Genomic DNA, 23,775 nt, shown 5'->3' on the forward strand with positions numbered 1-23,775 from the left:
AGCAAATCATTGTCAAACCACTGGAAAAACAACACTAACTATCTTTCTTGTACTACAATCATGAAAGCTTACATAAATAAGGAAATGTCACCCATGCTGCCTTTAAAAGCCTGTCCAGGTGAAATAAAGTCAAAACTCTAACAAATTTAGATTAAAAAAAAAAAAACAACCAAACAACAACACACGTACTCTGATAGAGTGGGAAAATTCTTCATTACTTTTTGTTTTGGAAGCTTTAATTGCACTACAAATAAGGACTAAATCTGTGTCATTTGTCACTTTTGGAAGTGTCACTGAATCATCTTTTGAAAAATCCATCTAACATAACAAGAAGAAAAGCGTGAAATCAAAAAAGGGAAATGTCAAAGATTTTGATTTAGTAGTTATTTGGGTATGGGATGATGCATCTGTTTATGGTTTTCAGAAGTGGAGCATTAAAACTAAATGAAAATGATAAAGTAAACCTTCAGAATAAACAAACCCTACAAAGTGCTTAATGAAAGAGCCTGACATATGCAAAAGCCACACAGAGAGCTGAAGTTCTGTGACTTTTATCAGACTGCCCTATAATACCATTTGTTTTAAGTCCCTACACCACGTAACATTTTTTACACCATATTCGCTGTGTATATAGTGACATCACAAGGTAAGAAGCAGCATTTTCTGTAAGTCGCCACAGCTTGTAAACATAAAGTCTTTTCAAGGGTAAAGGGTCAAGACAGTTTCAAAGGAAATAATAGCAGTGGTTAAACAGCAGCATTTAATCAAGCAGTATTTCCATTGTTCTGTAGAGTACTTGTACCTATTGATCCCAAGCTTGGCTGCTTCAAAGACTCCTCAATACAAGAAACACAGGTGAAAGACAGAGGCGGAAAACAGGAAGGGTCACGAGAAGCAAAAGAAGTCTGGTAATAAGCAACTGGAGAAAAGTCAAAGGTCAATCAAGGCAGCTGATGTCTAAGCATAACTACAGCAGGAGACCTGACAACTTCATTGAAGTTGCAGTGTTTTCTCCATTCATTTGAAAGCTGCAAGGTTGGTTTCCAGTCTGCCTCAAAGCATCTTCCTGATTAACATACAGTATTCAGCTTTACCATCTGAGTCACAACGTACATTTACTTTCTGAAAAACTCTTTTAGGTTACATACTGGGTGCTGAACAGTGTAATTTTCTTCCTTTAAAGAGCATACACATGCACACACACAAAATATGAATACCAAAGAATCCAAATATAATAATTTTTTTCCCCCTGTGATTTCCAAAATGATGAATCAAAATTTTTGTCTATGCTTGTTGCTAACTTTACTATTATCTGTACCTATACTTATCTAACTTACTATAACTCTATCTATTCCAGCTGACACGCGTATTACCCAGAGAGGACAACTGTTACGGAAAACCCACCAGAGATCACACAGCTGTGTGTACTGAGATCCTTACTAATTTCAGAAACATGGATGCTAGATTCCTCAACATGAAAAAAATAAAAATAAATCTGTCATTCTAATATTACACAAAACAACCACAAAAGTTTTAAACAACTCAAATACTTCCCCAAACTCTCTGTCAGACTTTGATACCTCTGCAATTTGTCTGTTAAATCCTTGGAACTAGTGTAGTTCCCATTGCAGTAGTTTTTAAAGAGTTCACAATATTTCATATATTTATCATCTTGGCAGGCCTGTAAGAGTGTAAAAAATTTCAGTATTTGTCAACGATTCTTTCAACCAGTATTACCACATTTCAATTAAAAACTAGCATTTAGTGAGTTCCTGAAAAATACACAAAGTCTGTGATAGAAAGAAAAAAACAGCTCCAATTTTCCCAAAGCCCATGCTAACTTCTTAACCCATGGACTCTTCTTCTGTTACAGAAGGAAATATGTTCCTCCTTTATGTCAACACCACTTTCTCCTACTGGAGCTAAAAAGAGTAAGATCAACCTCAATGACCTTCTTAGATCCAAAATTCCAAGGTATAACTTCTTCTTCAAAACAATTTTCTTCTTCAGAAAATAAAATATATAAAATTCTTCCTGTTTGTATTTCATTTAACATGCATACTATTTTAGGATTCCACTCTCATATTCTTAATTATTATTCTTATTATAGACCCTAACAGTGTTATCACAGATTAGGACTCAATTGTCACCTTATTTACTTATAATTTAAATTCCTATATAAATATCCACATGATAATCCAGATTTTACTGCTGAGAGGTAAACCACCTCAGTAGTATGATCAGAGTTCACTGTAGCTAGAAAAAAATACATACCTTCACATTGTTATGTCAAAACTGTGAGATCTAAGAAGGGGTTTGACAAAGGCAAAAAACACTAAGGAATTATAGCTCAAGTTTGACTTGAAACCTGAAACTTACATGATTTGCCATGAGTAAGAGGTTCTTTTTTCAAGTGTTGTGCAAAGATGGAAGAATATAACAATTCTAAAAATACATAGTGATCTGATCTACAAAATGTTATGGGTTGTAGAATGACCTCATAAAATAGATCTTTTTCATTGTGTTATTTCAATGAGCCAAGGTTTTAAGCTATTGATTCTTACAAGATATAATCAATTAACACTTTTCTGCTGTTTATCTCATGAAGCAGAAGAATTTAATGTTTACTTTGGTCAAAATTATTTATTGAATGTTTATTCTGTTTTCACTATGTTAATTTGTCATTACATGATGGCTTAGAGAGAACTCTTAAGATTTCAGAATTTGACTAAGTAGCACAACTATGAAAATACAACCATCATAAATAATTTTAATTTTTGCTGTCAAACTTTTCACTTCATTATGTCTTTCCCCAAAACTTTACGTTTTCCGTTACCTGGCTGAATTTCCCCTAAGGGAAACGGTGCAACTTCACTCAGGGAAATAGCAGAATGGACGTCAGAATCTGCGTCACAATAAAACCATTTTGGACTAATACAATCTTTGCACGAAAAAGACTTATTTTAGTAATGATTTAACTAACAACGTTTTTCCTAGCAGTTAATAATTCAATATAGTTACACGTTATCCTTTAAATCAATCTATTGTTTATTTCTTGATGACAAATTAGTTTGGTAGCAAATGCATCTATATGAAAAATATGGCAAAAAAATACTAGCAATTAAGCAGAGTATGTTATGCAAGCCTTAAAGACAGTATTATTAATACTGTATGATACAACTTCTACTAGGAGGAATAAGAGATACAATTTTTATTGAACTATACTGTCCAGTTCTCTTGGGCATTTACTGATCAGGAAAAGTGCAACATTCCCTTTTGAAATTCAAGTCCTTTTTTTTTTTTTTTTTTTTTGGCCAAACTGTTTCTTTATGATATAACAACTTTTCTGGTTCCAGTTAAAAAGTAAAATAAAAAATACCAATAGCATCATCAATGGGCTAAAAATATTAAGGCCTTTCTTGAAAATGAATCAGGTGCAGATATTGAACTGTACTTTTTCATCCTTTGTCTCACTTTTCAAATGATAATTTCTTCCACAGCCACCATTAAATCTTGATCTATTCCAGCTCTCTGTATGGGTCATTGATTCTAGATGTACCATGGTTATTTTTAAATGTTTCCCTTTCGTAGAGAAAAAGAGGGCTGTCTAGAGCCAGATGGGTAACTTCACACTTCATTTATCAAACCCAATGCATTAGACCCCACCCTCTCTTTCCCACTATTGCTGTTAAATTTCCATATAATTTGGTAACAATTTTCATTATCATACAGTGACCCTAAAAAGTCTACACAGGTTTGCATGGTTAGTCCAAAATTCGCAGCTGTTCCCTTTACCCTCTATTTGTTACAGTAGAATCTAAGGTTCCCCTTACTTTATAAGCTGAACAGTGACCTTCTATAAGCAGAGGTCAAGAAGGGGTCAGTTCAAAGGGCCAGAGCAGCTCTTTAACAGCTATAACAACCTGTCCATCAGGCACTATCACGCAGTATAAACAAATCTGAGGCTTTAGAAACTCTGGACCATTTCTGTTAACACTTAGAGGACATTCATTGAGTCCTACCTGAAGTATTTTGGACCACTACCGCTCAACATAGAACAATGTGAATCCCTAGAAGACCTGCTCAGATACTTAAGATACCAATGACATCTTTGAGTCAGAAGTGTATGAAACGGCGAGCCATAACACTAAGTGCACTACCATGTGGTTTGGACTGTGGAGCTGAAATAAAAACTTAAAGCGTAATTTCAGTTGGTTAATATGCAGAAACACTGGTACAACTTCAAGCAAATAATGCAAGAACATGCTTTAACCAAGTAGATACGTACACCTATCAAAACAGTTCAGACGCCTTTCTCTGAGAAAGGCTAAATTTCTAAGAGTTGAATCACTTTGTATTAACAGTTCCCAGCATATGTTTTTTCTATGACACAAATAAATCCCATGAAAGAACAGAATGCCTACATAACTCTACAAAACCAAGTGCAAAGTAAAGTTTTTCCCAGCTGCCCTCCCTTCGTTGACCTAAATTTCTTGAAGTTGTACTGTTCATAATGTGCTCTCTAATGCACAATGTAAGGTAATTAGAGTCATCTGTATTTAACTTCCAGAGGAAAAAAATTCTATTATCTAATCTAGCTGATCCCCTGATAGCCTGTTGAAAGTAAAATACTGTAACCTATTGCCTGCCCTTTGACAAGTGCTAATTATTTCCTGTCCAAGCACATTTTTCTCATGTAATTCCAAAGTACACAATAGACTGATCTCTAAAACATGGGCAGCCCTGCTAGTACCAAGGCGGACGTTTTATAACTTTCACCACCGTATGCTTGATGGCTACCACAGCCAGTGCTTCATTCCAGACATCTAGCTGAAGCTTTGATGAAGTAAAGTGAGGTGTATGGTAACAGCCTGTTTATGCAGATCATATGGATGAGACTCTCAGATAGGTCACCGGGATGGGAAACATCAAATGGAAAGAAAAAGGATTATGGATATTTAATACTCAAAGGACACTTCCTTTCAGAACTTTCAAGGCACAATGCTCTTGAAATTTTCTTTCAGGTGTTTAGTTATAAGGAGGCCTGCACTTTGTCTGCTTGTGCCTCTGCCCACCCCCACCCAAGAACTTCAGCGTTTCGGTGTCAGAGACTAGACTATGTCTACAAGGGCAAGGCTGGCTCCAGCCTCCGATTACATCGTGAGCAGAGGCCAGAAACACTGTAACCACATTACTTTTAAATGAGTCCCAATTGCCAGGATTCCTACGGTGACTTCATATATTAGAAAATCACTGTTACCTAAATGAACACTAAAAAGATATTCCACTCATTAGAATCGTTTAGCCTATCTCTAGGAAGCTTTCTACTCTGGTTCACAACAAAGATGCATGTGTCCCACGGAAAAGCCTTAAGTGATTTCCTCTGTTTCCAACGCAGCCAAATCATTTGCATTTTTTAGTAAGCATAGTGATGGAAGGCAAAAAAAACCCTCCACAAAAATCCCTTAAATTCCGCAAAAAGGAAGAAACAAAACCAACATGATAACTGATTAGTATACAAATAAATACACATCTTAACTGATTAGTATACAAATAAACATTCCATACTCATAAAACACAGCCTCTAATTTGTAATAATGATTGTTACTATGTAATAATGTTTAATTTTTATCTAAAGCTTCTAAAATGTTTCAAGTCCACTCACTGTAATTATTGGGAACAGCAAAGCCGCTCAACTGTCAGATCCAATTTCCACAATTAAATTTTTAAAGTCAATCTCATAGAACTTTCAGGAACTTTCCAAAATTATACACTAACAAAATACAGGAGAACTCCCTTAACTGGAACATTTACTGCAGGTAAAAAAAAACCCATGCCAATTAAGTGCTAATTTTGATCAATGAAATCTCAATAAAAAAAAATACTTTTGACTAAAAACTGTATTTAATTGTAAGCACAGGACACATCCTGGCTTTAAAGGAAAGCTGTACATTTGGTAGAAAAATTTCAAAGACTGATATTTTATGTAAGTATCACAAATAAGAAAAAAAAAAAAGATTACTAAATAAGTATAAATCTATAGCTTTTAGAAATAGATGTGAAAAAAGGTGACATCAACTCATTTGGCAGCTAAACAGAAGGACACAAGGTGGCTTACGGTGGAAATTCTCTTTTTTGAATTCACGTATTTCTGAAACACCTAGAAGTATGATGTATCTGTCATTTCTGAAATGCATTCATCTGACTACAAACTTTTTTGAATATAAACATACTGTTTAATGGCTGGACTCGATGATCTTAAAGGTCTTTTCCAACCTTAACGATTCTACAATTCTATACACAACTTCTAAAAATTAACTACATCACCTGATTCATTACCATGGCAATACATTCAATTTAAGAACTCAACTATAACAAAACAATCAAAATGCGAACTCTAGCAATATGTACATTTATGCCAATCTCACCCAACACAACCCAGCTAATGCCAGTAGGATACCACAAGAAAATATGAGGATCATGAAGAAAGCAGAAAAGAAGGGTACCTGTTAGCATGGCATGCCAGCAAGCAGTACTGCAGTACAAGGAAAACCTTAGGGCACTTAAGGTGATACCAATCCTCAAATATGTATGCTGCCTATCAAGCTATTATCAATAGATTGCACTATATAAGTACAATAAGGGAGCATTCCACCCCTCAAAGTAACTCTGAAATCAGAAGCAGGAACACTGACTATTCCATTCAAGGAAAAATATTATTTGAACAGTAAAAATTTTGTATTTTTTTTTAAATATCAACTTGCCCTCCCCTGCAAGTGGATTTATAGGAGTATATTTGATATAGTTGTTTCTAATTTTATTATCTTACTGTTTTTCTCAAATTCCTCACCTTGCTGTCCATTCTTTACGCAGCCTTTGTCGCTCGGTAAGAACTAGCAAGAAGCAGCTGATGGTTTCATTCCTTTGTTCCTTAATTTGTTCCTCTTTTCCAACTTCAGAGAGGACCAAGCTTGTCTTAAAGGGAAAAAACACATAAAAATTATAACCTAGAAATAGGAAACAATGTGTAAAATTAATAAAAAGCCTATAAGCAAATAAGGACAGTAAATCAATGGCTTTTTTATTACAGTTCCACTGCTGACAAATCAATACAGTAAATGATGGTTAGAAATGGCGACCATATATTTGGTATTTAATCAATGTACATGGCACATAAGGTAAACCTTAAAATCTCATTGCTTTAAGTAACACAAGACATTGTGCATTCTAGCTCTCATTTTCTCGAGATATAATTCTTTTCTAAGTATTTTCTTGTATCAAATCATATCAGAAATGTTTCCCTCAATACTGCATTTGTTTGGGGGATTTCCCCCTCCCCTTTGATCCTCGGTGAAGCTAAAGTAGAAAATACCTGTTTGCACTGTATCTACTGAAAGGAATTTCTGATGATGTACCCATGTTTTCTTCATCATGAAATATTTCAAGTAAACAAGTAGTAAAACGCTACCTTTTTCATTTATGGAATAAATAAAAATTGCTAAAAATATATATATATATATATATATATATACACACCTATACACACGCAATGGGTTTAAGTCATTGTGGGGAAGGATCACATTCAGACTCTGCAGACCAAAAATTACTGGCCTTCCCAAATACTGTGTCGACAGTTAATGTTGATGTAATGAAACTGCAGACCATCTTATTGTCCTTCACCCACCCACGCAAGCTAGCTCCAACTCCCTTACTCTATCTTTACCTTCAACTACTAACTCACCCACCATTTTCTCCTCTTTTTTCCCCTATGCTTCCCTATGTCTGCCAACTTGGGAAAGAAACGGCACATGCTGATGGTCACACTACTAACATGTAAGTCGTAAGTCAACCAGTGTACATCTGCTGACTTGAAGTGCAGCAGTCCAAGCACAACACAGAGATCTAGCGTCGATGCTGCAGTCTTTTGCTTCAGTGAAGATATCGTATTTGCCTTTCTTGCCTTAACCAGCCACTGATTTTCACTTAATCATCTTTGCTATTCTAACCTTTGGCCACATGTTCTGCAAATGATCAAAGTATTTAAATGTTTTTGGGAAGAATAACTGAATGAACAGAATTGCTTGCACAAACCTAGTTTTTCACAGAAAAGGAGGCAAAAAATATGTTTCTAACCTGAGCAGTTGTGGTTGAGTTTGAAAACACAACTCAAATATCACCAAGAGCTGCAATTGCTGCCCCCTGCATGGCCTCCCTTACAGGAACAACACGACAAAAAGACATGGCATATTGCCTCCTCCTCAAGATCGCATACACATACACATTACATTCTGCCCTGCCCAAATGTATAACCACTAAAATTCCTCTGGGGATTCAGTGAGATAAATGGTTGTTATTATCTTCAGTTTGTGTAAATAGGAAGATCTATCTGTGGTCTGACAGGTGTTTTTGGTTTTTTTTTTTTTTTTTTTTGTTCCCCATGAGAAAGAATAATATGCAGATTATACACTTCTTAATATGTAAAGTAAGCAGTGTCACTGCCATGGTGGTTCCAAGAGACAAGCATGACAAGGTCCGTAGAGACAGAAAATAATTTTATTACACCAGCATCGGATGACAAAGACCAAAAAGCGCCTTCATCCCCATCTCCTAGCTCTGTCAGTTGGCCTACCAAAAGGCATTACCCCGTAATATGGGACTTGCACATCAAAAAGAACATTTTCTTGTAAAAACCCCAAATGTTCAAAACTCTGTCTATACAGATCACATTCTTGACCCTGCTTTGACATTACAAAAAAAAAAAAAAAAAAAAAAAAAAAAAAAAAAAGCCAGAGAGTATTTTCAGATAGCGATTCCCTAACATGAGTTTCCCTTGCACTGACCTACAACATCTTTTCCACGAGCTCTAATATCCACCAACTTCAACGATCCTGATCTTACAGCCTCACTTCCAGCAACTGCACAGTCTAAAGCAGGATTTGACAGAGGACTTCAGCATATGAGAACATACTCACTTGAGATTAAGAGATATACATTCTTTAATTGATGTAAAATTAACACACCTTGTCATTCAGAATAAACATGCTTATTAAGGCTTTGACTTTCATATTTACCATGTGCAAGACTTGACACAGCACTATAACTAAAGCTTATCTCTGTATTATAGGATTATCAGATTGTAGCCATACAGCTAGGTCACAGTACACCAAGATTTCCCTTTCAGAACCTTTGCGTGGCCTTGTTAACCACAATGGGATAAGGAAATCCACTGGTGATAGTGTTGAAGTCTACTTCTCTCCAAGACTGCAGAAAAGCCCCCAGTTTAATGAAGCTATGCCTCACAAAGCTGAAAGTATAGTTATTTGCAGGCAACAAACATCAAGATGCCCTAAGTAAGTGATTCGCAAAGCGCAGAGCATGGAGAATTGATAGTTCCTAAAGAATTTTCAGTTAAAATCTGATGAAAAGAGGATGTGATTGGAGTATTATCAGTCAGAGAAAACGGGTGACCACTTCTCCAAGCATTCACAATCACATAATGCTGTGATACTGAGTTCCACTACCTAAAGTCCCCTCCATCTACAGCAACATAATCATTCCAGAAACTGAACATAATTTAGTTTTTAGTGGGAGAACAATTATATTGCCCCAGCCCTCTGTTAACACCTTTCATATATGTGGTGATGTACACAAGTCCAACTCATTGTTTGACACTGACTTCATAAATGCTGCTTTACTGAGCCCTGGGAGTAGAGTTGCAGCTACCTGGAGGGTGAAATAGTACTATTGAGCAACACACAACAATACATAGCAATTTAACTGATTTACTTGCTTTCTAAGAGAGCTGAGGGCAATAAGGCTACCTGGAACGCGAGTGCAGGGCTTGATATATAGATTTTATATTTTTAATAACTTGATATTCTTATAATCTCAATAAAAATCCCAAATTGTAACAAAGCAGCATTCTGGGTAAAATAATATTATAAAACACGTTCCTTTGAAAATGTTCTTTTCTATGTAACTTGTTTTGGGATTTATTTTTAACAAGGGGGTTCAATATATACCTTGACTGATAAAGGTCAAGGGTTCAAGAAACTCGGTCAAAGATGTTATCAGCTGGGAAAGCCATTTCCTCACATCAACACTGATAAAAATCCATCAGAAACCCAGCAGATACCACCCCTGCTCTAAAGGGCAGGAATGACCTTCTTTTGAACATCACTATAGTTGCACATCCCATCAAAGAAAATCTGACCTTCTGTCTCAATTCTTTTAATGTTCTTTAATGACAGATAATTGTCTGCAGAGGCCCCCTTTGCCCAGTGCTGAGTGAAGCCTTCACATTTCTGAACTGGACTCAACACTGACTCGGTGTTTTTCAGCACACTTGGGACCGCAGGACAGTAGAATAAATAAACAGCGTAACCAGCCCTACAGCCTGTCTTATCTCATCCTTGTGTTCACAGAGATTCTTGAGGGTGGTAATGTTTACAAATTGTTGAAACTTTCTTTCTTCTGCTTCCTGAGCTAGAAAAAACATATCCTGGACAACCTAAGCAACGAGATTACGTGAATTCCTTATCACCTGGGGGAAGCAACTTCTTGTCTCATTGGCCAGCACGTCTCTTTATCAAGTAGTTCTGTTAATATATTCAGCAAATCTTCCTCATTTCTCCTTACAGATCTATTAATGTATTTAGGGCATTTCCTTGTAAATCCCAAATGGTGTGGGCTTAAAAACAAACACACAACCCACCTATCAAAAAAGCCCAAAGCTATATACGCATATAGATACAGCGGTTGCCAATCCAGTCTTCTATGTTAAGGATAGTATTTAGGAAAGTATACCCTTTTACCTTCCTCCTAGTACAGCGGCAGAACCAAGTCTAGTGCTCTGCTGACATAGGCAACAGCCATCAGCAGAGCATCTTCTCTTATTACATAAGAAAGAAAGGTACTAAGATATTAAGAGAGCAATATAATATTCCTCTGATACCCACTGACAAAAATATATCAGTGACACGGGACTGAATAGAAACTGTTATAACCAAGTCTTACTATTCAGCCAGGATACACGCTCAAAATTAGATATCTTTCACGAGTCTTAACAAAGCTAACCTAGGTATTGTAACAGGATTACAATAATATTTTTTTTCTTTATTCTTTTTCACAGCAGAAGAAACTATGTTTCAACATCAACAGGCCACTACCCTGCTTAACTGTATGTGTCCTGGGTGAATACCATGAAATGCTTACAAACAAGCGAAAAAAAAAAAAAAGCAAGCTCTAAACACTCCAAAACCCACACTGGTACATTTTTAGTCTTTTAAAGCTAGACTTTCCTTCCTTCAATACAGACCTCTTGGGGAGCCAGACTTAAGGTTAGAAACACTGGATAGCTGGAGACATGAAGCCTAGTATTCTGTCAAACAAATTAGCCTTCAGTCTGAACTAAAGTGGCACTTGGGACAGTTTGTCTCTTAGTCCCACTTTATTGGGTCAACAAATCAGATTTTTCACTCTGAGTTAAGATTTAATTTACTCACCACCAGTCTAAATAGAATAAGCTTCTGAATCTTTACTAACCTCTTCTACTTTAGCATAGCAGTCATCTCTCAATAATCAATAACTAATACAGAAAGGAAAAACATAAAGTGTAAAACCTGTAAGCAGGGCTAAGATTTTAAATGTCGTTCTGTATCTTCCTCGTTATTTTTGAGACTTTATTTTGCTCTTAGTGCAAAAAGTACCCTGATGAAATTTTGTAAAAATAGAACACTGTGCCTTTTCGGGGGGGGGGCGGAACCAACAAAACACGAACCTGAAATCTATTAAACCATGTTAATTTAAAATGTCATGACTTCTATGTGATAAAAAAAAGCCACTAATTGCTTACAAACCACTGCTCATTTCTTCTTTACTTTTACAATTTTTACTTAAAATATGAGCAAATACACACATTTTCATTGATACGATGGAAGCAGCCATTATGGTTTATCACCCAGTAATTTGGGCACATTAAACCCACTTCTCTGCCTTTTGTTTATTAATCCACTATGCCAGATACCACAGTTTCACTCAGCAACCCTCATGTTTTGGATGATATTGAAAAATGGCTCATGTTTGTCAAAGAAAGTAAAAAAAAAAAAAAAAAAAAAAAGGTAAAGAGGAAAAAAGTGTTGTTTATAGAAGCCAGCTGCTCTGGCTTCGGCGCCAGCAGCTCTTCATCCTGCTATTTTACGCTCACAACCCCCACTGCCCCCACTGGCACAGGTACAACTAAATGTTGACTTCAATGCTTCAGAGAGCACTCAACTGATTCTGTACATGATTAATTGCCAAAGACATGGCTGACCATATGGAACAGAGAAAGCATCAAGTAATTCATACTTCTGTATATGATCATTTGGCCCCTGTTGTTTTAATGTACAGGAAAGAGCTAGTATAGCACAGACCTGGTGTCTTGCCCTTGACAGCCCATTAAGAAATCTCAAAGCACCTAGTTGAAGTTATGCTGTTGGCTTTTCAATAGCAGCCTAATAAAACAGAAGCAAAGCTTTCCAACTAGTCTTAAATCTTTCACATACAGTACATTAACCACTGCTGCTAAAACAACTGGTTTCTTATGATAGGAAATGGGATTTGATTTCTAGCCTCTGCATACTTACTGAAAGCCTTTTTCTGACCTTTGGAGGGTTTACAAAATCATTGTTCGTTTTTCCTGCCATTTTCCCAGTTTCTTGCCATGGTTATCCTAATAGATTTGTTTAAGGCTCAGTACATTCTACTCTTACTAGCTGTTATATGCAAACTGTACAATGAAGGTAGGCTCATGGGAGCTGAAAGGAAAGAAATTATTATTAACTGTTTTCTTCCTGAGAGTCAGAGAAGTCACTGCAACATCTAAAACATAATTTACTTTTAAAGAGCCTATAAAACAAAACAAAAAATTCCTGAAAAGAAGCAATATACTAGCGTGTGCTTTCTTTTATCAGACTGGAGACAAATCATCAGATTTCATTTGAGAAGGAAAGACAATTTCTTTTAAAGCTGTAGTATTCTCAGGGATGTCTGAAACAGAGCTCAATGAAACAAAAAAGGTGCAGACTTGGAATATATGTCAGTATCATGAACTGCTTTATATTAGTTTTATCTATGGTTAACATCTTTTCAGTCACATGCAGTCAAAGAAAAATGTTTAAATAATGTTTCCCTGTCAAGGCTCTTAAGATGACAGTGCTAAAAAGTTAATCTCCATCCTCACAGATCTGGCAGTTTTGACATATGTTGGCAAGGATGTATTTGCTGGCACATTCCATTAGAAAATATTTACATGGAGTTTTCTTGTCTGTGGATTTTCTAGTTATCTAAAGGATCCTCATGGTCTGAAGGGCCTTATGTGGGAAATCCTCATCACTGGACTTTCAGCAGTGGTAATTTCCCAGGCTACTGAATTCAGCTAACACTATTGATACTCCAACAGAATACATGAATAATCCACAAGCCAACATAAAACTCCATAACCGTTCTGGTTATTGACAGAGCACTTCCAACATTAAACCAGTTTGTCTGAGTCAAATATTAAGTCTGTATTAAAATAAAATATAAAGGAATAGAGATTTTTATGAAAGACACACAATTTTTATATTTTTGTAGGATAAAAGGAATGGAGGCTCAAGTTTCTGGTGTGAAACCATTGCCACAAAGATTATATATTCTCCCCCACTATTATATTCAATGGTGCACATCTAAACTAAGCAAGTACATAACCCAGGCATAAAGTAGAATGCTTAAAGTTAGACATATGCTTAAGCTGTATATACAAGTCTACATGCATTTAAATGTAGGGAGCCCTGCCTCTCTGAGGTATTCACTGCTGACAACAAAGGATGAATACCTGATTTGATAGATGAGTAGTTCGACCTAGAAAAACCTACAGAGAGTAGATCACTTAGACATTTCCAAAGAAACTTTAGGTCTTGTCTACACTAGAAAGTCGTACCATTTAACTATACCTGTGGAGCTAAAGCAGTACATTTTCTAGCTATATGAGTTTAAAGGTCATAAATTAAACCAGCCAGAGCTTATTTGGAAATAACCATTACCTTTATACCTATACAAGTGTATTTATACTAGGGTCTTGAACCATATATTTAGGAAAAAGGAATCTAAACAGACGTAATGACCAAGTAATTTTTGGTTACTCTGGCATGCCAAAACTGAATGAATTTCCAGTGGAGAGAGGGAGGAAAAAAAAAAAAAAAAAAAAAAAAATCTTTTTTACTGGATGATTCAATGCAGTTATGATAGGTCTCTGAAAGACTTCCAATACTTCGTTACAAAGAAAAAACAAGTATAAAGATCACCACTTCCAAAATATTTTTGCTACACTAATGGGTTTGGCAATGTTCTAAAGGTGAAGTATAACCCATCCCATCAAGAAAGAGCAACCGAACCACTCAAGATATTTGGAATAAGAGTGGCTTAGCATCTTCAGATGTATGGGTGAGTGAAAGGTTACCCTTTAGCCACATTCTCCCAGAGCATGGCCCCTCCACCTCTGAATCATCAATAGCACAAAGACTGAAGCAGGCCTACCATGCATAGTGGATTATATGAAGTGTAAAACATTGTGGGGGAAAAAGCTTTTGAAAGAAGTCAGGAAAAAGAAATCACGCTTGCAAGAAGATCCAGCTGACAGGCTAGTCCCTAACAAGTGAATATGTTTGAAAACATTGTGAATGCAAGAAAAGAACACGCCTTTTGTTTCCAAACCTACAGTGTGTCTTTACCCCAACTGTTGCCTGCATGGCTGAACATATGTTTTCTGAACAAGAACTGAAGCAGAAAGTGTTCTTTGTTATAATTCACTCCTTTGTATACACCTCCTTTTTCCCATTTTGGTCACATGCAAACAGTAGTTATGCTGAACACTTAAGTTCTGAAGGACTGCAGAGCAGTGTATGCTTCAGTGATTATTTACTATTGCTGAAATCAGTTGAGCTAAGATGCAATACAAGACACAAGACCGACTTCACCAATGTGCACTCTGGACAGCTTACATTTTGCAATACTGAATCACGCAGAGTACAACCTGCACAAGTTCACTTAGCCAGCAGACAGAATTTTCATCATCAACAATTATGTGCAGTTCTAGTAAGCACTAAAGAATCATACAACAAATGATCTTACACGTTCAAAAAGAACTCAAAAGACTACCCTATAAGTATAATTTTCTTAGCGTATCAAAATTAACATCATCAGATATTATGAATAATTTAGGGAGGGAGGAAGGAGAGGAAAAAATGATGGACTTCAAAGTCAGAAGCGGGTAATACCACCTCACAAACACTGAAATGAACTCTAGTTTGAATTAAATACTCTCATAATTTTACTGATTCTAATGAAATAATTCTACATGTAAGCAAGGCTTTGCTTTGCTTTATCTAATTTATACTGAAGCCCTAATACACTAAGCTACCTATAAGCTTCTCTTAGAAATACTTACAGATGCAAACTTATACCAAAATCTCCAAACTAGACACCCGGTCCTTGTAGCACTCAAAATACAAACTGGAATCACTGAATTTCATGTTATTGGTCACACAAGAAGTTATTTTTAAAAATCCCCGAACTATGAAGAAAGATGGAAAACGGTGAGTGCTAGATTCTGAATTCATTATTGCATTTTTATTTGTGACTATCTTTCAGTGTTCAATTACATGTCATATTACTGATTTCCTTGAAAAGCACATCTTAGCATCTATTTAGTATGGAAAAGCCTAGAACATCAACATTTTCCTCCCATCACCGAGGCCACTACCTGTTGCCATCAAGCCACTTACTGCCTTAGCCACAATACTTTCTAGAACAACGTCTAGTAAAAATACAGCTGCGGAATAATTTGGGACGTATTCCCAATGTCATTAGTTTTATTGAAATAGTTTAAAACACAGAAAGCCAAGTTACAGAATGGATTAAACACTGCAGAATGAAGAAGCTGCAAGCCACAATCAAATGAAATAGCAAGCCACTTTATGTCCAGAAGTGCCTGTGGGCATGCTTTGTCTAAGACGTATGCCATAGTGGAATAGCAATTTAGTACATATGCAAGATAACCACATACGGCTGAATCACATCTTCCAATGACATAAGGGTTTCAATGCCTTTATCATCCTCACAGTACTATAAATGCACCAGGTCTGTGCATATCCCTGTGAGAATGGGACTCCCACCATGTTGTTTCAAAAATGAACTTTTGTCACATTTGGCTCAAGTAGCAGCTTCGTTACCCCAGTGACACCATGGCAGACCTTTATGTAGATTTAAAATTTATAATAGTTTAAGTGCAGTGTAGTACTAGCTGTCATGGCCAAAGGGACAGAAAAAGAATTTAGAGCATGGCCCTGGAAAGAGCATAGGAACCTTATATATAATATGTATTTCATGCATGGGGAATATGGAATTGTCAAGTAGCAAGGAGGACACCACCACCCACTACTAGAGGCTGATGATTAAAACAGCATTTGGAAATAAACTTCTTTGCAAGGTATGATCCTTGTTCCTCAACTGAAAAGTAGGCAATCTGATTTCAGTGCCTTATCCTCCTCCAGTTTTGTTATAGTGCGTAACTATATTTTTATATAAAAACATGTGCTCGGCACTTCATATATAGGCCATGCAAATGGTGATGCCCTGCCATTGTGCAGTGTAAGTGTACAAACAAATGCAATATACTAGCAAATTTAAAAAACAGGGCACTGACAAAGGAGAACATACAGAGAAGTTTACCGATTTAACTCTCATCAGTCACCCATAATATGTACAGTCACGATTTCGGATGCAGTACTTACAGTAAATATAGCTTCCTTCTGGGGGGGCAGGCAATTACTTATTTTTACTTCTCTTGCATTCAGAGTATGTTTAGGAACAAAGTTCTGCACATATCATCCTGACTTATTAGAGCATAAAGATACATAATCCTGAAATATATATATATGTATGCGCCACATATGTACGGACACTAATTTCCCATTATGAGTGATAAAGGGGAATATGACTTACTAGTATACACAGGTAACACAAATCTTACACTTACGAGAAAAAAGATAATTGCAAAATGAATTCAATAGTCCTGGTACGCCTACAATGCTAAATAAGGCAATGCTTCATTATAATTAATAAACCTGCTCAAACTTACAAACCTGTAGGCTCAAAAGAAACTTACACTTTTTTTCCAGAAAAAAAAACCCCTCCTCCTAAATTAAAGTAAATTAAACCAAAAGTAAGCTCTGCCTAATCCTCTACGTGTATGCCTGTATACTCTTTATACAGATATACCCAGACCAGGGTACAACACAGATAGCACACCTGCACAGTTTTTGTTGCAGCCTGCTTAATTGCAGTATGCCATCCCAGAGTGGAAGCATTAATCCGGGGCACATGCAGGCGGACCTCCACGCCTTCTGAGGACAGGTCGCTTTCCACAGAGGCTCTCACCCTCTTGTGACGCTCAGTTGCCTACCTCCATCACACCAGGAACTCAGTAACATTTCTTGCTATTTGTTGTTCTTCTGAATGTGATATATCTGTAACACCTACACTTTAGAAACCTGTTCATGCTAACTATAGCCAGTTATCGATTATTCTATTTTGATAGAGTTGTGTTCCAGTAACAGACCACGCTGCACACTGCACTTCGGGGACTTTAGATTTGGATTCTGCCCATGTTTTCCTTTCATCAGAGACATCTAAAGTTATGGCTATATGGATATGACAAATATCAACACGTTAATAGTCCATGCTATCAAAGCAGCACTTTTCTTCCATTAATATTCCGTGATATCCCATATGGGTTTGTTTTCACTTTATTTTGATTTTGGGGAAGGATTTTTGCTCTGTTTCACACTCTTCGGAAGGGAGCAATAAAGCTCTCAGTAATTTGTTTATCTCCTCAGGAGAAAGAAAATAAAAGGATCATTTTTCATCCTTAAAAGGAAGATTATCAACTAATTAGCCCAACAATTAAAAGTACACACAAGGAAAGAACAAGGAAGTAGCTCAGGGGCAAAATAAATCAGTTAAGAAAATTTTAAAATTTATTTCCTGTCACCTACTAGTGCATTAAAAAAACTCCTGCTGGAAATATTTTTATTTAGAGTCTAATCAAGTTCTAAACGTCAATTTGTCATATTCATTTTCCACGAACATTCAAGTATTTATAGATGAATACTTGAGAAAGAAGCTTGAATGGCCAACTACTTGAAAACTTCACTATATCGAAAGTCATTACATAGACAATTTTCATTAATGACAAAGCATTCAATCAGAGAAAATAAACTTTTATCATATGATTCATGTGCCTAACAAAGAAAACAAACAAAAAACCAAACAGCGTGATCAACAGATCACTGTGAATATATGCACGTTGATTACTCTCTAAACCAAAGTAACGTGCTGAAGATTCCGGCAGTTCAACAAATATGACATTTGCATGATGTGCTCACAAACTATGACAATATAATTTGGCAAACAGAAAAGACTGTTACTCTGTGACACTCCGTAACAATACATTCTGTTACACTGCACAGCGACAGTCACAGCTCCTGCCTGACCATTCACTAATGTCTCCTACTACAGGCACACGAAATAAGATATAGGTTCTCAAGTTCAGCTGCAGAGTCCAACTTAAGAGAGAGGTCAAAGGTGGCTGACTAATCACCTCTGCACTCTTCGAGAAGGATCAGTTAATCTACTAGTAACAGTTAAAGCAATGTCAAGGATGTATTAACATAAACTGGCCAAGCGTCCTAAACACACATGTAGTAAATACATGCCACGATGGAGATGTTCTCCACTAACCTAAGCAAGCTTTCAGATCTTCTGGGTTGCTGCAGAAATGAAAACCAGGAATTTGCGGAAGAGGGTTTGACCTGTGTTCTCTCGTACAAAAACTAATGTACAAAAACTATCTCCATTTAATGTTACCGTCTACCTACCTCGCATTCTGCTTTAACACAACACTATAGGGCAAATCACAGTTCACAGCATTCAGAGTCCACACATAAGAGAGTCTACGTGAACAATCATCCACACCATTAATGTCATATATATAACTATTTTGCTTAAAGAAGAAAACATGTTATTTGATAAAAAACTGGTCTCTCTAATATTTGGATTCTGGGGTTTGTGTTATTTTTTTTTTCTTTTTAAATTTTTATTTAATATTTTATTATGCAATCTTTTTTATATATACCAAATCAATTTTCAGGGACAACTTCAGATTCATTTAGGAAAAACAAGCTAAAACATTTTCATTAGGATATGGACTGCCTTTTAACAGTATTTGATTATTTTTTCACATTCATCAACAACTCTGTTGTCAAGAAAACTGTATGCTGGAAGACTATATTTGTTGTATTACTCATTTACAGTCTTAAAATGCTATACATTTATTTCTTTCTGTTGCACAAGAATGTTTCTTAAATATTTATTAACAGCTAGAACTACTCTAATATCAAAATGTCATTATGTTCCTGAGTGTGAAATAGTCTTCTTTCAAGGTTGGCAGATATCATGCTGTTTAAACTTCTATGACTAGTCCAATCGGTTATTCTCATACTGGAGGGGTCACCAGATATAGTAAGTTGCTCTATATATAATACCTATGAAAAAGAATGCAGAAAATTTAGATGATTTGTAAGAAAATTAAAACCCAAGACATAAAATGTCTGTGTCCAAAGCCTAAGAGCATAGCAGTTCTTAGGAGGAAAAATAATATTTTGATAATCATTTGTGAAAACATCTTACTGTTACAACATTTCGGTTTTAAAATACAGCAACCAAATAGTACGAACTTAAGCTCACACTGAAGAGTTTTCACCTCAGGAAAGTCCCTATTTTTCTCTCAACTGCAAGTTGGCAAAAAAACCAAAACCAAAAGCAAACAAAAAACAAAACAGTTTTCGATCTTGATTAACACAACTTGGAAACCGACAAAGTACTATCCCTACTAAACTACAACTTGCCGTATTCAGACCAGCGTTCTGCTTTGATAAGCATGTATTATTGCTTCATCTTCTAGAAATAACAGTTTCCCCTTGCCTTGTTCATTCACTGCTTATACATTCAGCACACACACAGGAACTGTTGCATACAGCCCTCTTGGATCAAAGTCATCACGTTGGATGGATCACAGCCACATGTGTATACTCTTTTCATGTGCTGGTATAAATCTATGTGTCTCAAAACCAGACATGAATCAAATAGTATTCATGGTCCAAAATTAACCAAATATTAAAACAAGCAAACAACCTGGAATGGAGATATCCCAAAAAAGGTCTCGATTTTTGACACAGTGCAGCACTTAAGAGCAAGATTTCAACTGGTTTAGCCTACAAAAACAACTACAGATGCCAGCCACAGATGACAATCAGCATTGGATTTGAAATCACCTAAAATCTTGGGGCTCGGGGCCAATTCTAGATAATCAAAACCAAAATAACTCGTAAGATTTCAACAGTATTTTTCCTCCATACGTTAATGACTACAGGTAGAAAAACACAAAACTTACTTAAAAATCCTGAAACCATTTTAAAAGGCTATACGTTGTTCATTTTTAAACTGATTAAAAGCACTGAGTATACTAATTTAATCTGACATTTTTAGAAAGTCTTAATTTCAAACCTCTACATCAACACATAAACAGCAGCTGGTAAATTGTTATGTAAAGGGTTTTGGATGGAAAAGAGCAGTTCCAGCTTTGTTTACTACTTTTAGGATATTAGGAAAGGAAAGAGGAAAAGGTTCTTCGTTTTGTAGTATTTGAGCTGAATCCATTGGCTCAGTTAAAAAAAGAAAGAAAAAAGTATCACAGGTCAAAAGAACAAAATGACACACAAAAATCCATTGCCAAACTGGCTGTCGGTTGGATGCACAAGAGTAATGCTAAACAACTGTGGTATGGAGACAAAATATGCTTTCTTTAAGACACTTTTACAATAAGTTATTTAAGCCTTGTGAACAGCCTTGCCTTGCACCCACCCCTCACACATTAATGAAAACAAAGGGGGCCCATTTACATTGTAACCGTGCAGTGGGGTTAAGCATCTGACCTTAAAGTATGGTGCGCTTGTGCTCAGTGGAAAGGTTCTTGACAATATAAACAAGAATTACTGCTGTTAGAGAAAGGGAAGACAATTAAAAACAATCTCGGATGCATGTTGTACAGCTGTTCCAAGTTTCAGCTACATCTGACCTCTCAAGATGCTACGTGTTTTACTTCAGAAACGTAAGCCATTTTAGTTTTATTAAAATAATCCTTCAACAAAACCTGAATTTCTATGACAAACATGAGGTTTTATATGAGTAACACAATGAAAATTGTGTACTGCTGGCAGAACATGCCATCGCTGCAGTTAAAAAGATGTTGCGGTCTGCGCATCTCTTTCCAATACTTAGGTTTACTAACAGCTAAGCAAAAAGGAAAACTTTATGAAGAACGCTAAGGAAACCTGTCGAGAAAAAAAACTGTTCTTGAAACAAAAGACTTCAACAGGTCAAATCCCATCATCAAATCTGTTTGACAGACCTTTGTGCCCAGGCAAAAAAACCTGGGTGACTTCAGCAAAACTCTGCAGGCACAGTGTCCCAATATAGATCAAACTGCAGGACCAAGCAGCCACAACATTTTTTTAAGCTTAATTTTGGATACCATTGATTCCAAATGCAATAAAGACAGACTGCAATTATGGTCAGTATTTTCTTTATACATGCCTACAAATTTTCTAATAACTAAGAAAATACTCAAATTTTAAAGAGAAAATAATAGAACGAGCTTTTTTCCATCAGCCACTACAACTAATTGTCCTAATATTGTCCTTAAAAAATACAGTTAGAGAAGAAAAACTTCTGAGAAAATAACAAAGATCTTGGCTAAGTTTCTCAAAACCACAATTTTCCTGCCTGTTTGATCTTTGTACAGTCAGCATAAGCCACTGAAACTCCTCCACAAATGAAAGGCATTCATGGGAAGCCATCAGAAAGCATTGCTCTTCCTCTGGGACCCAGGACAATAAAAGAAAAGTTTGTGTCTGCCACGTGGGCCTACGATCCAGCTTAAATGAACAAACCATTGCAATATCCTTCGGCTTTGTGAAAGCGATACTTCCTACTTTTTTTGGAAGAAAGGAAGTCATATATAAACAGAACAAAGGGAAGAGGCAACACAAGTAGAGCCTCTCATAATAAATATTACAGTGAAAGTTTTGCTCATCAAACCAAGATTAAAAACATATTTTAATCTCCCAAGTTTTATGCCTTTGATGTATGCCGAAGAGGACAGCTTATGTATTTTGTAAGATTTACAACATTTCTAGTGGGAATAGCTTCGTATTTCAGTTTTTTCCCTGTTTCTGAAATTGAGAATATATTGGGTTGATTCTATCCCTTAATGCTGTGTCATATTGAGCACTTCTTTAGAGAACCGAAGTTAGGATGTCCTTTGGACATTTTTTCCCTACAAATAGGCTGGTGTTCCACTGAGCAAAGCACTGCAAAATCATTAGAGTGGTGTAATGGTAGTCTTTGTAACTATGAAATACCTCTTAAAATGCCAGCTTTCCTAGACCACAGGAAAGTTCAAATATTTGCGCTAAACTCCATAGCATAGAGAACCACTAAATTGCATTTCTTTGTGGTGTTAAAATTAGGAGAAAGTTATATAGCTTCAGTAGGAAGAACAGTAATTTATTATCTGTAATTTCACCACTACATACCCACAACAGCCTGATATAACACACGAAGCATTAATTTTCAGAATTACAACACACAAAGCATAAAACTTATGCATCAAGGACTCCCCTTTATAACATTTTCTGTTAAATTTTGCACTCCCATACAACCTTTCTGTGCAGCTTTACTTGTTCTCTCTTGATAGAGCACCCATTGCTATGACAAAAGGACCTGCACTTAAAATCTCATTACCTTGCTGTAACACAGTCAAATAGTTGCAAACTTCCACAACCTTAGGTGAGGGCAAAACCAAATACGCTAGCGGTCCTCTCAGATGGTGTGAGGCGAAAGAGCTGAAAGTTTCATTGTAAGTAACAATGAAAGAGAGCGGGTAAGCATGCTCTCTCTGGTTTTGCCTGTTGTACAACACACTTGCTTTGGCCTTAACAACCAACCATTAACTTTGGGGGACACCAGCAGAAGAGGAAATTTTCAAATATAGTTTCACAAATACTGAAGTCAGAAGAGCAAAGGTGAAAGATGCTGGAATTAACATTTTAAATAACTACTACAGTGAAAATAACTGTATTGAATATTGGTAGACTTAGTTTAACAATTTTTAAGGAAGATCTGCTAATTTCAGAGAAATCTGAAACTAATGTAAAACAGTTACAAGTGAAGAAAACTCTGGCTAGTAGATAGGTGTGTAGGGAGGTGGGAAGGAGGAAGCAGCTGAGGAGGTGACAAAAATCTTTTTCACAGCTGTAGCAGCCCCTATAGAGCTGATAAAGGTTCTCCTCCTATGTATCATTTCAAAAGCACATGGACCACACAGCCGTCTTTCCAGAAGCCAAATCCCTTCAACGTCTGGTATTAGTACTCTCAATCAGTCCATTCGATTGTCTATAAAAGAGAGATGCGTAAAGTTGTCCAGAGATGGTAACTTGCAGGTGAAGGAAAAAAGAGAAGGCAGAGATTTCAGGGACAGCAATAACACAATCATAGCAGATTGCCTTTCTTAAGGAAAATAAGTGAAATGCTGTAAGAGAAGAAAAGGTTATAGTACCAGAAAATGAATATAGATTT

The 23,775-nt window shown here is 36.3% G+C and overlaps 1 protein-coding gene across 2 annotated transcripts in view; it reads right to left on the bottom strand.

Moving 5' to 3' along the window:
* Positions 1 to 23,775, bottom strand: part of FTO (FTO alpha-ketoglutarate dependent dioxygenase) — a 250,077-nt gene that overhangs the window by 127,443 nt on the left and 98,859 nt on the right. For both annotated transcript variants that reach the window (XM_082319178.1, XM_082319177.1), the window contains one exon: positions 6,851 to 6,975. In XM_082319178.1, coding sequence (XP_082175304.1) covers positions 6,851 to 6,975 — 125 coding nt within the window. The remainder of the gene's footprint in view (positions 1 to 6,850; positions 6,976 to 23,775) is intronic.

Source organism: Platalea leucorodia, assembly GCF_965183815.1.
Source record: "Platalea leucorodia genome assembly, chromosome: 8".
In the NCBI taxonomy this organism is placed as follows: domain Eukaryota; kingdom Metazoa; phylum Chordata; class Aves; order Pelecaniformes; family Threskiornithidae; genus Platalea; species Platalea leucorodia.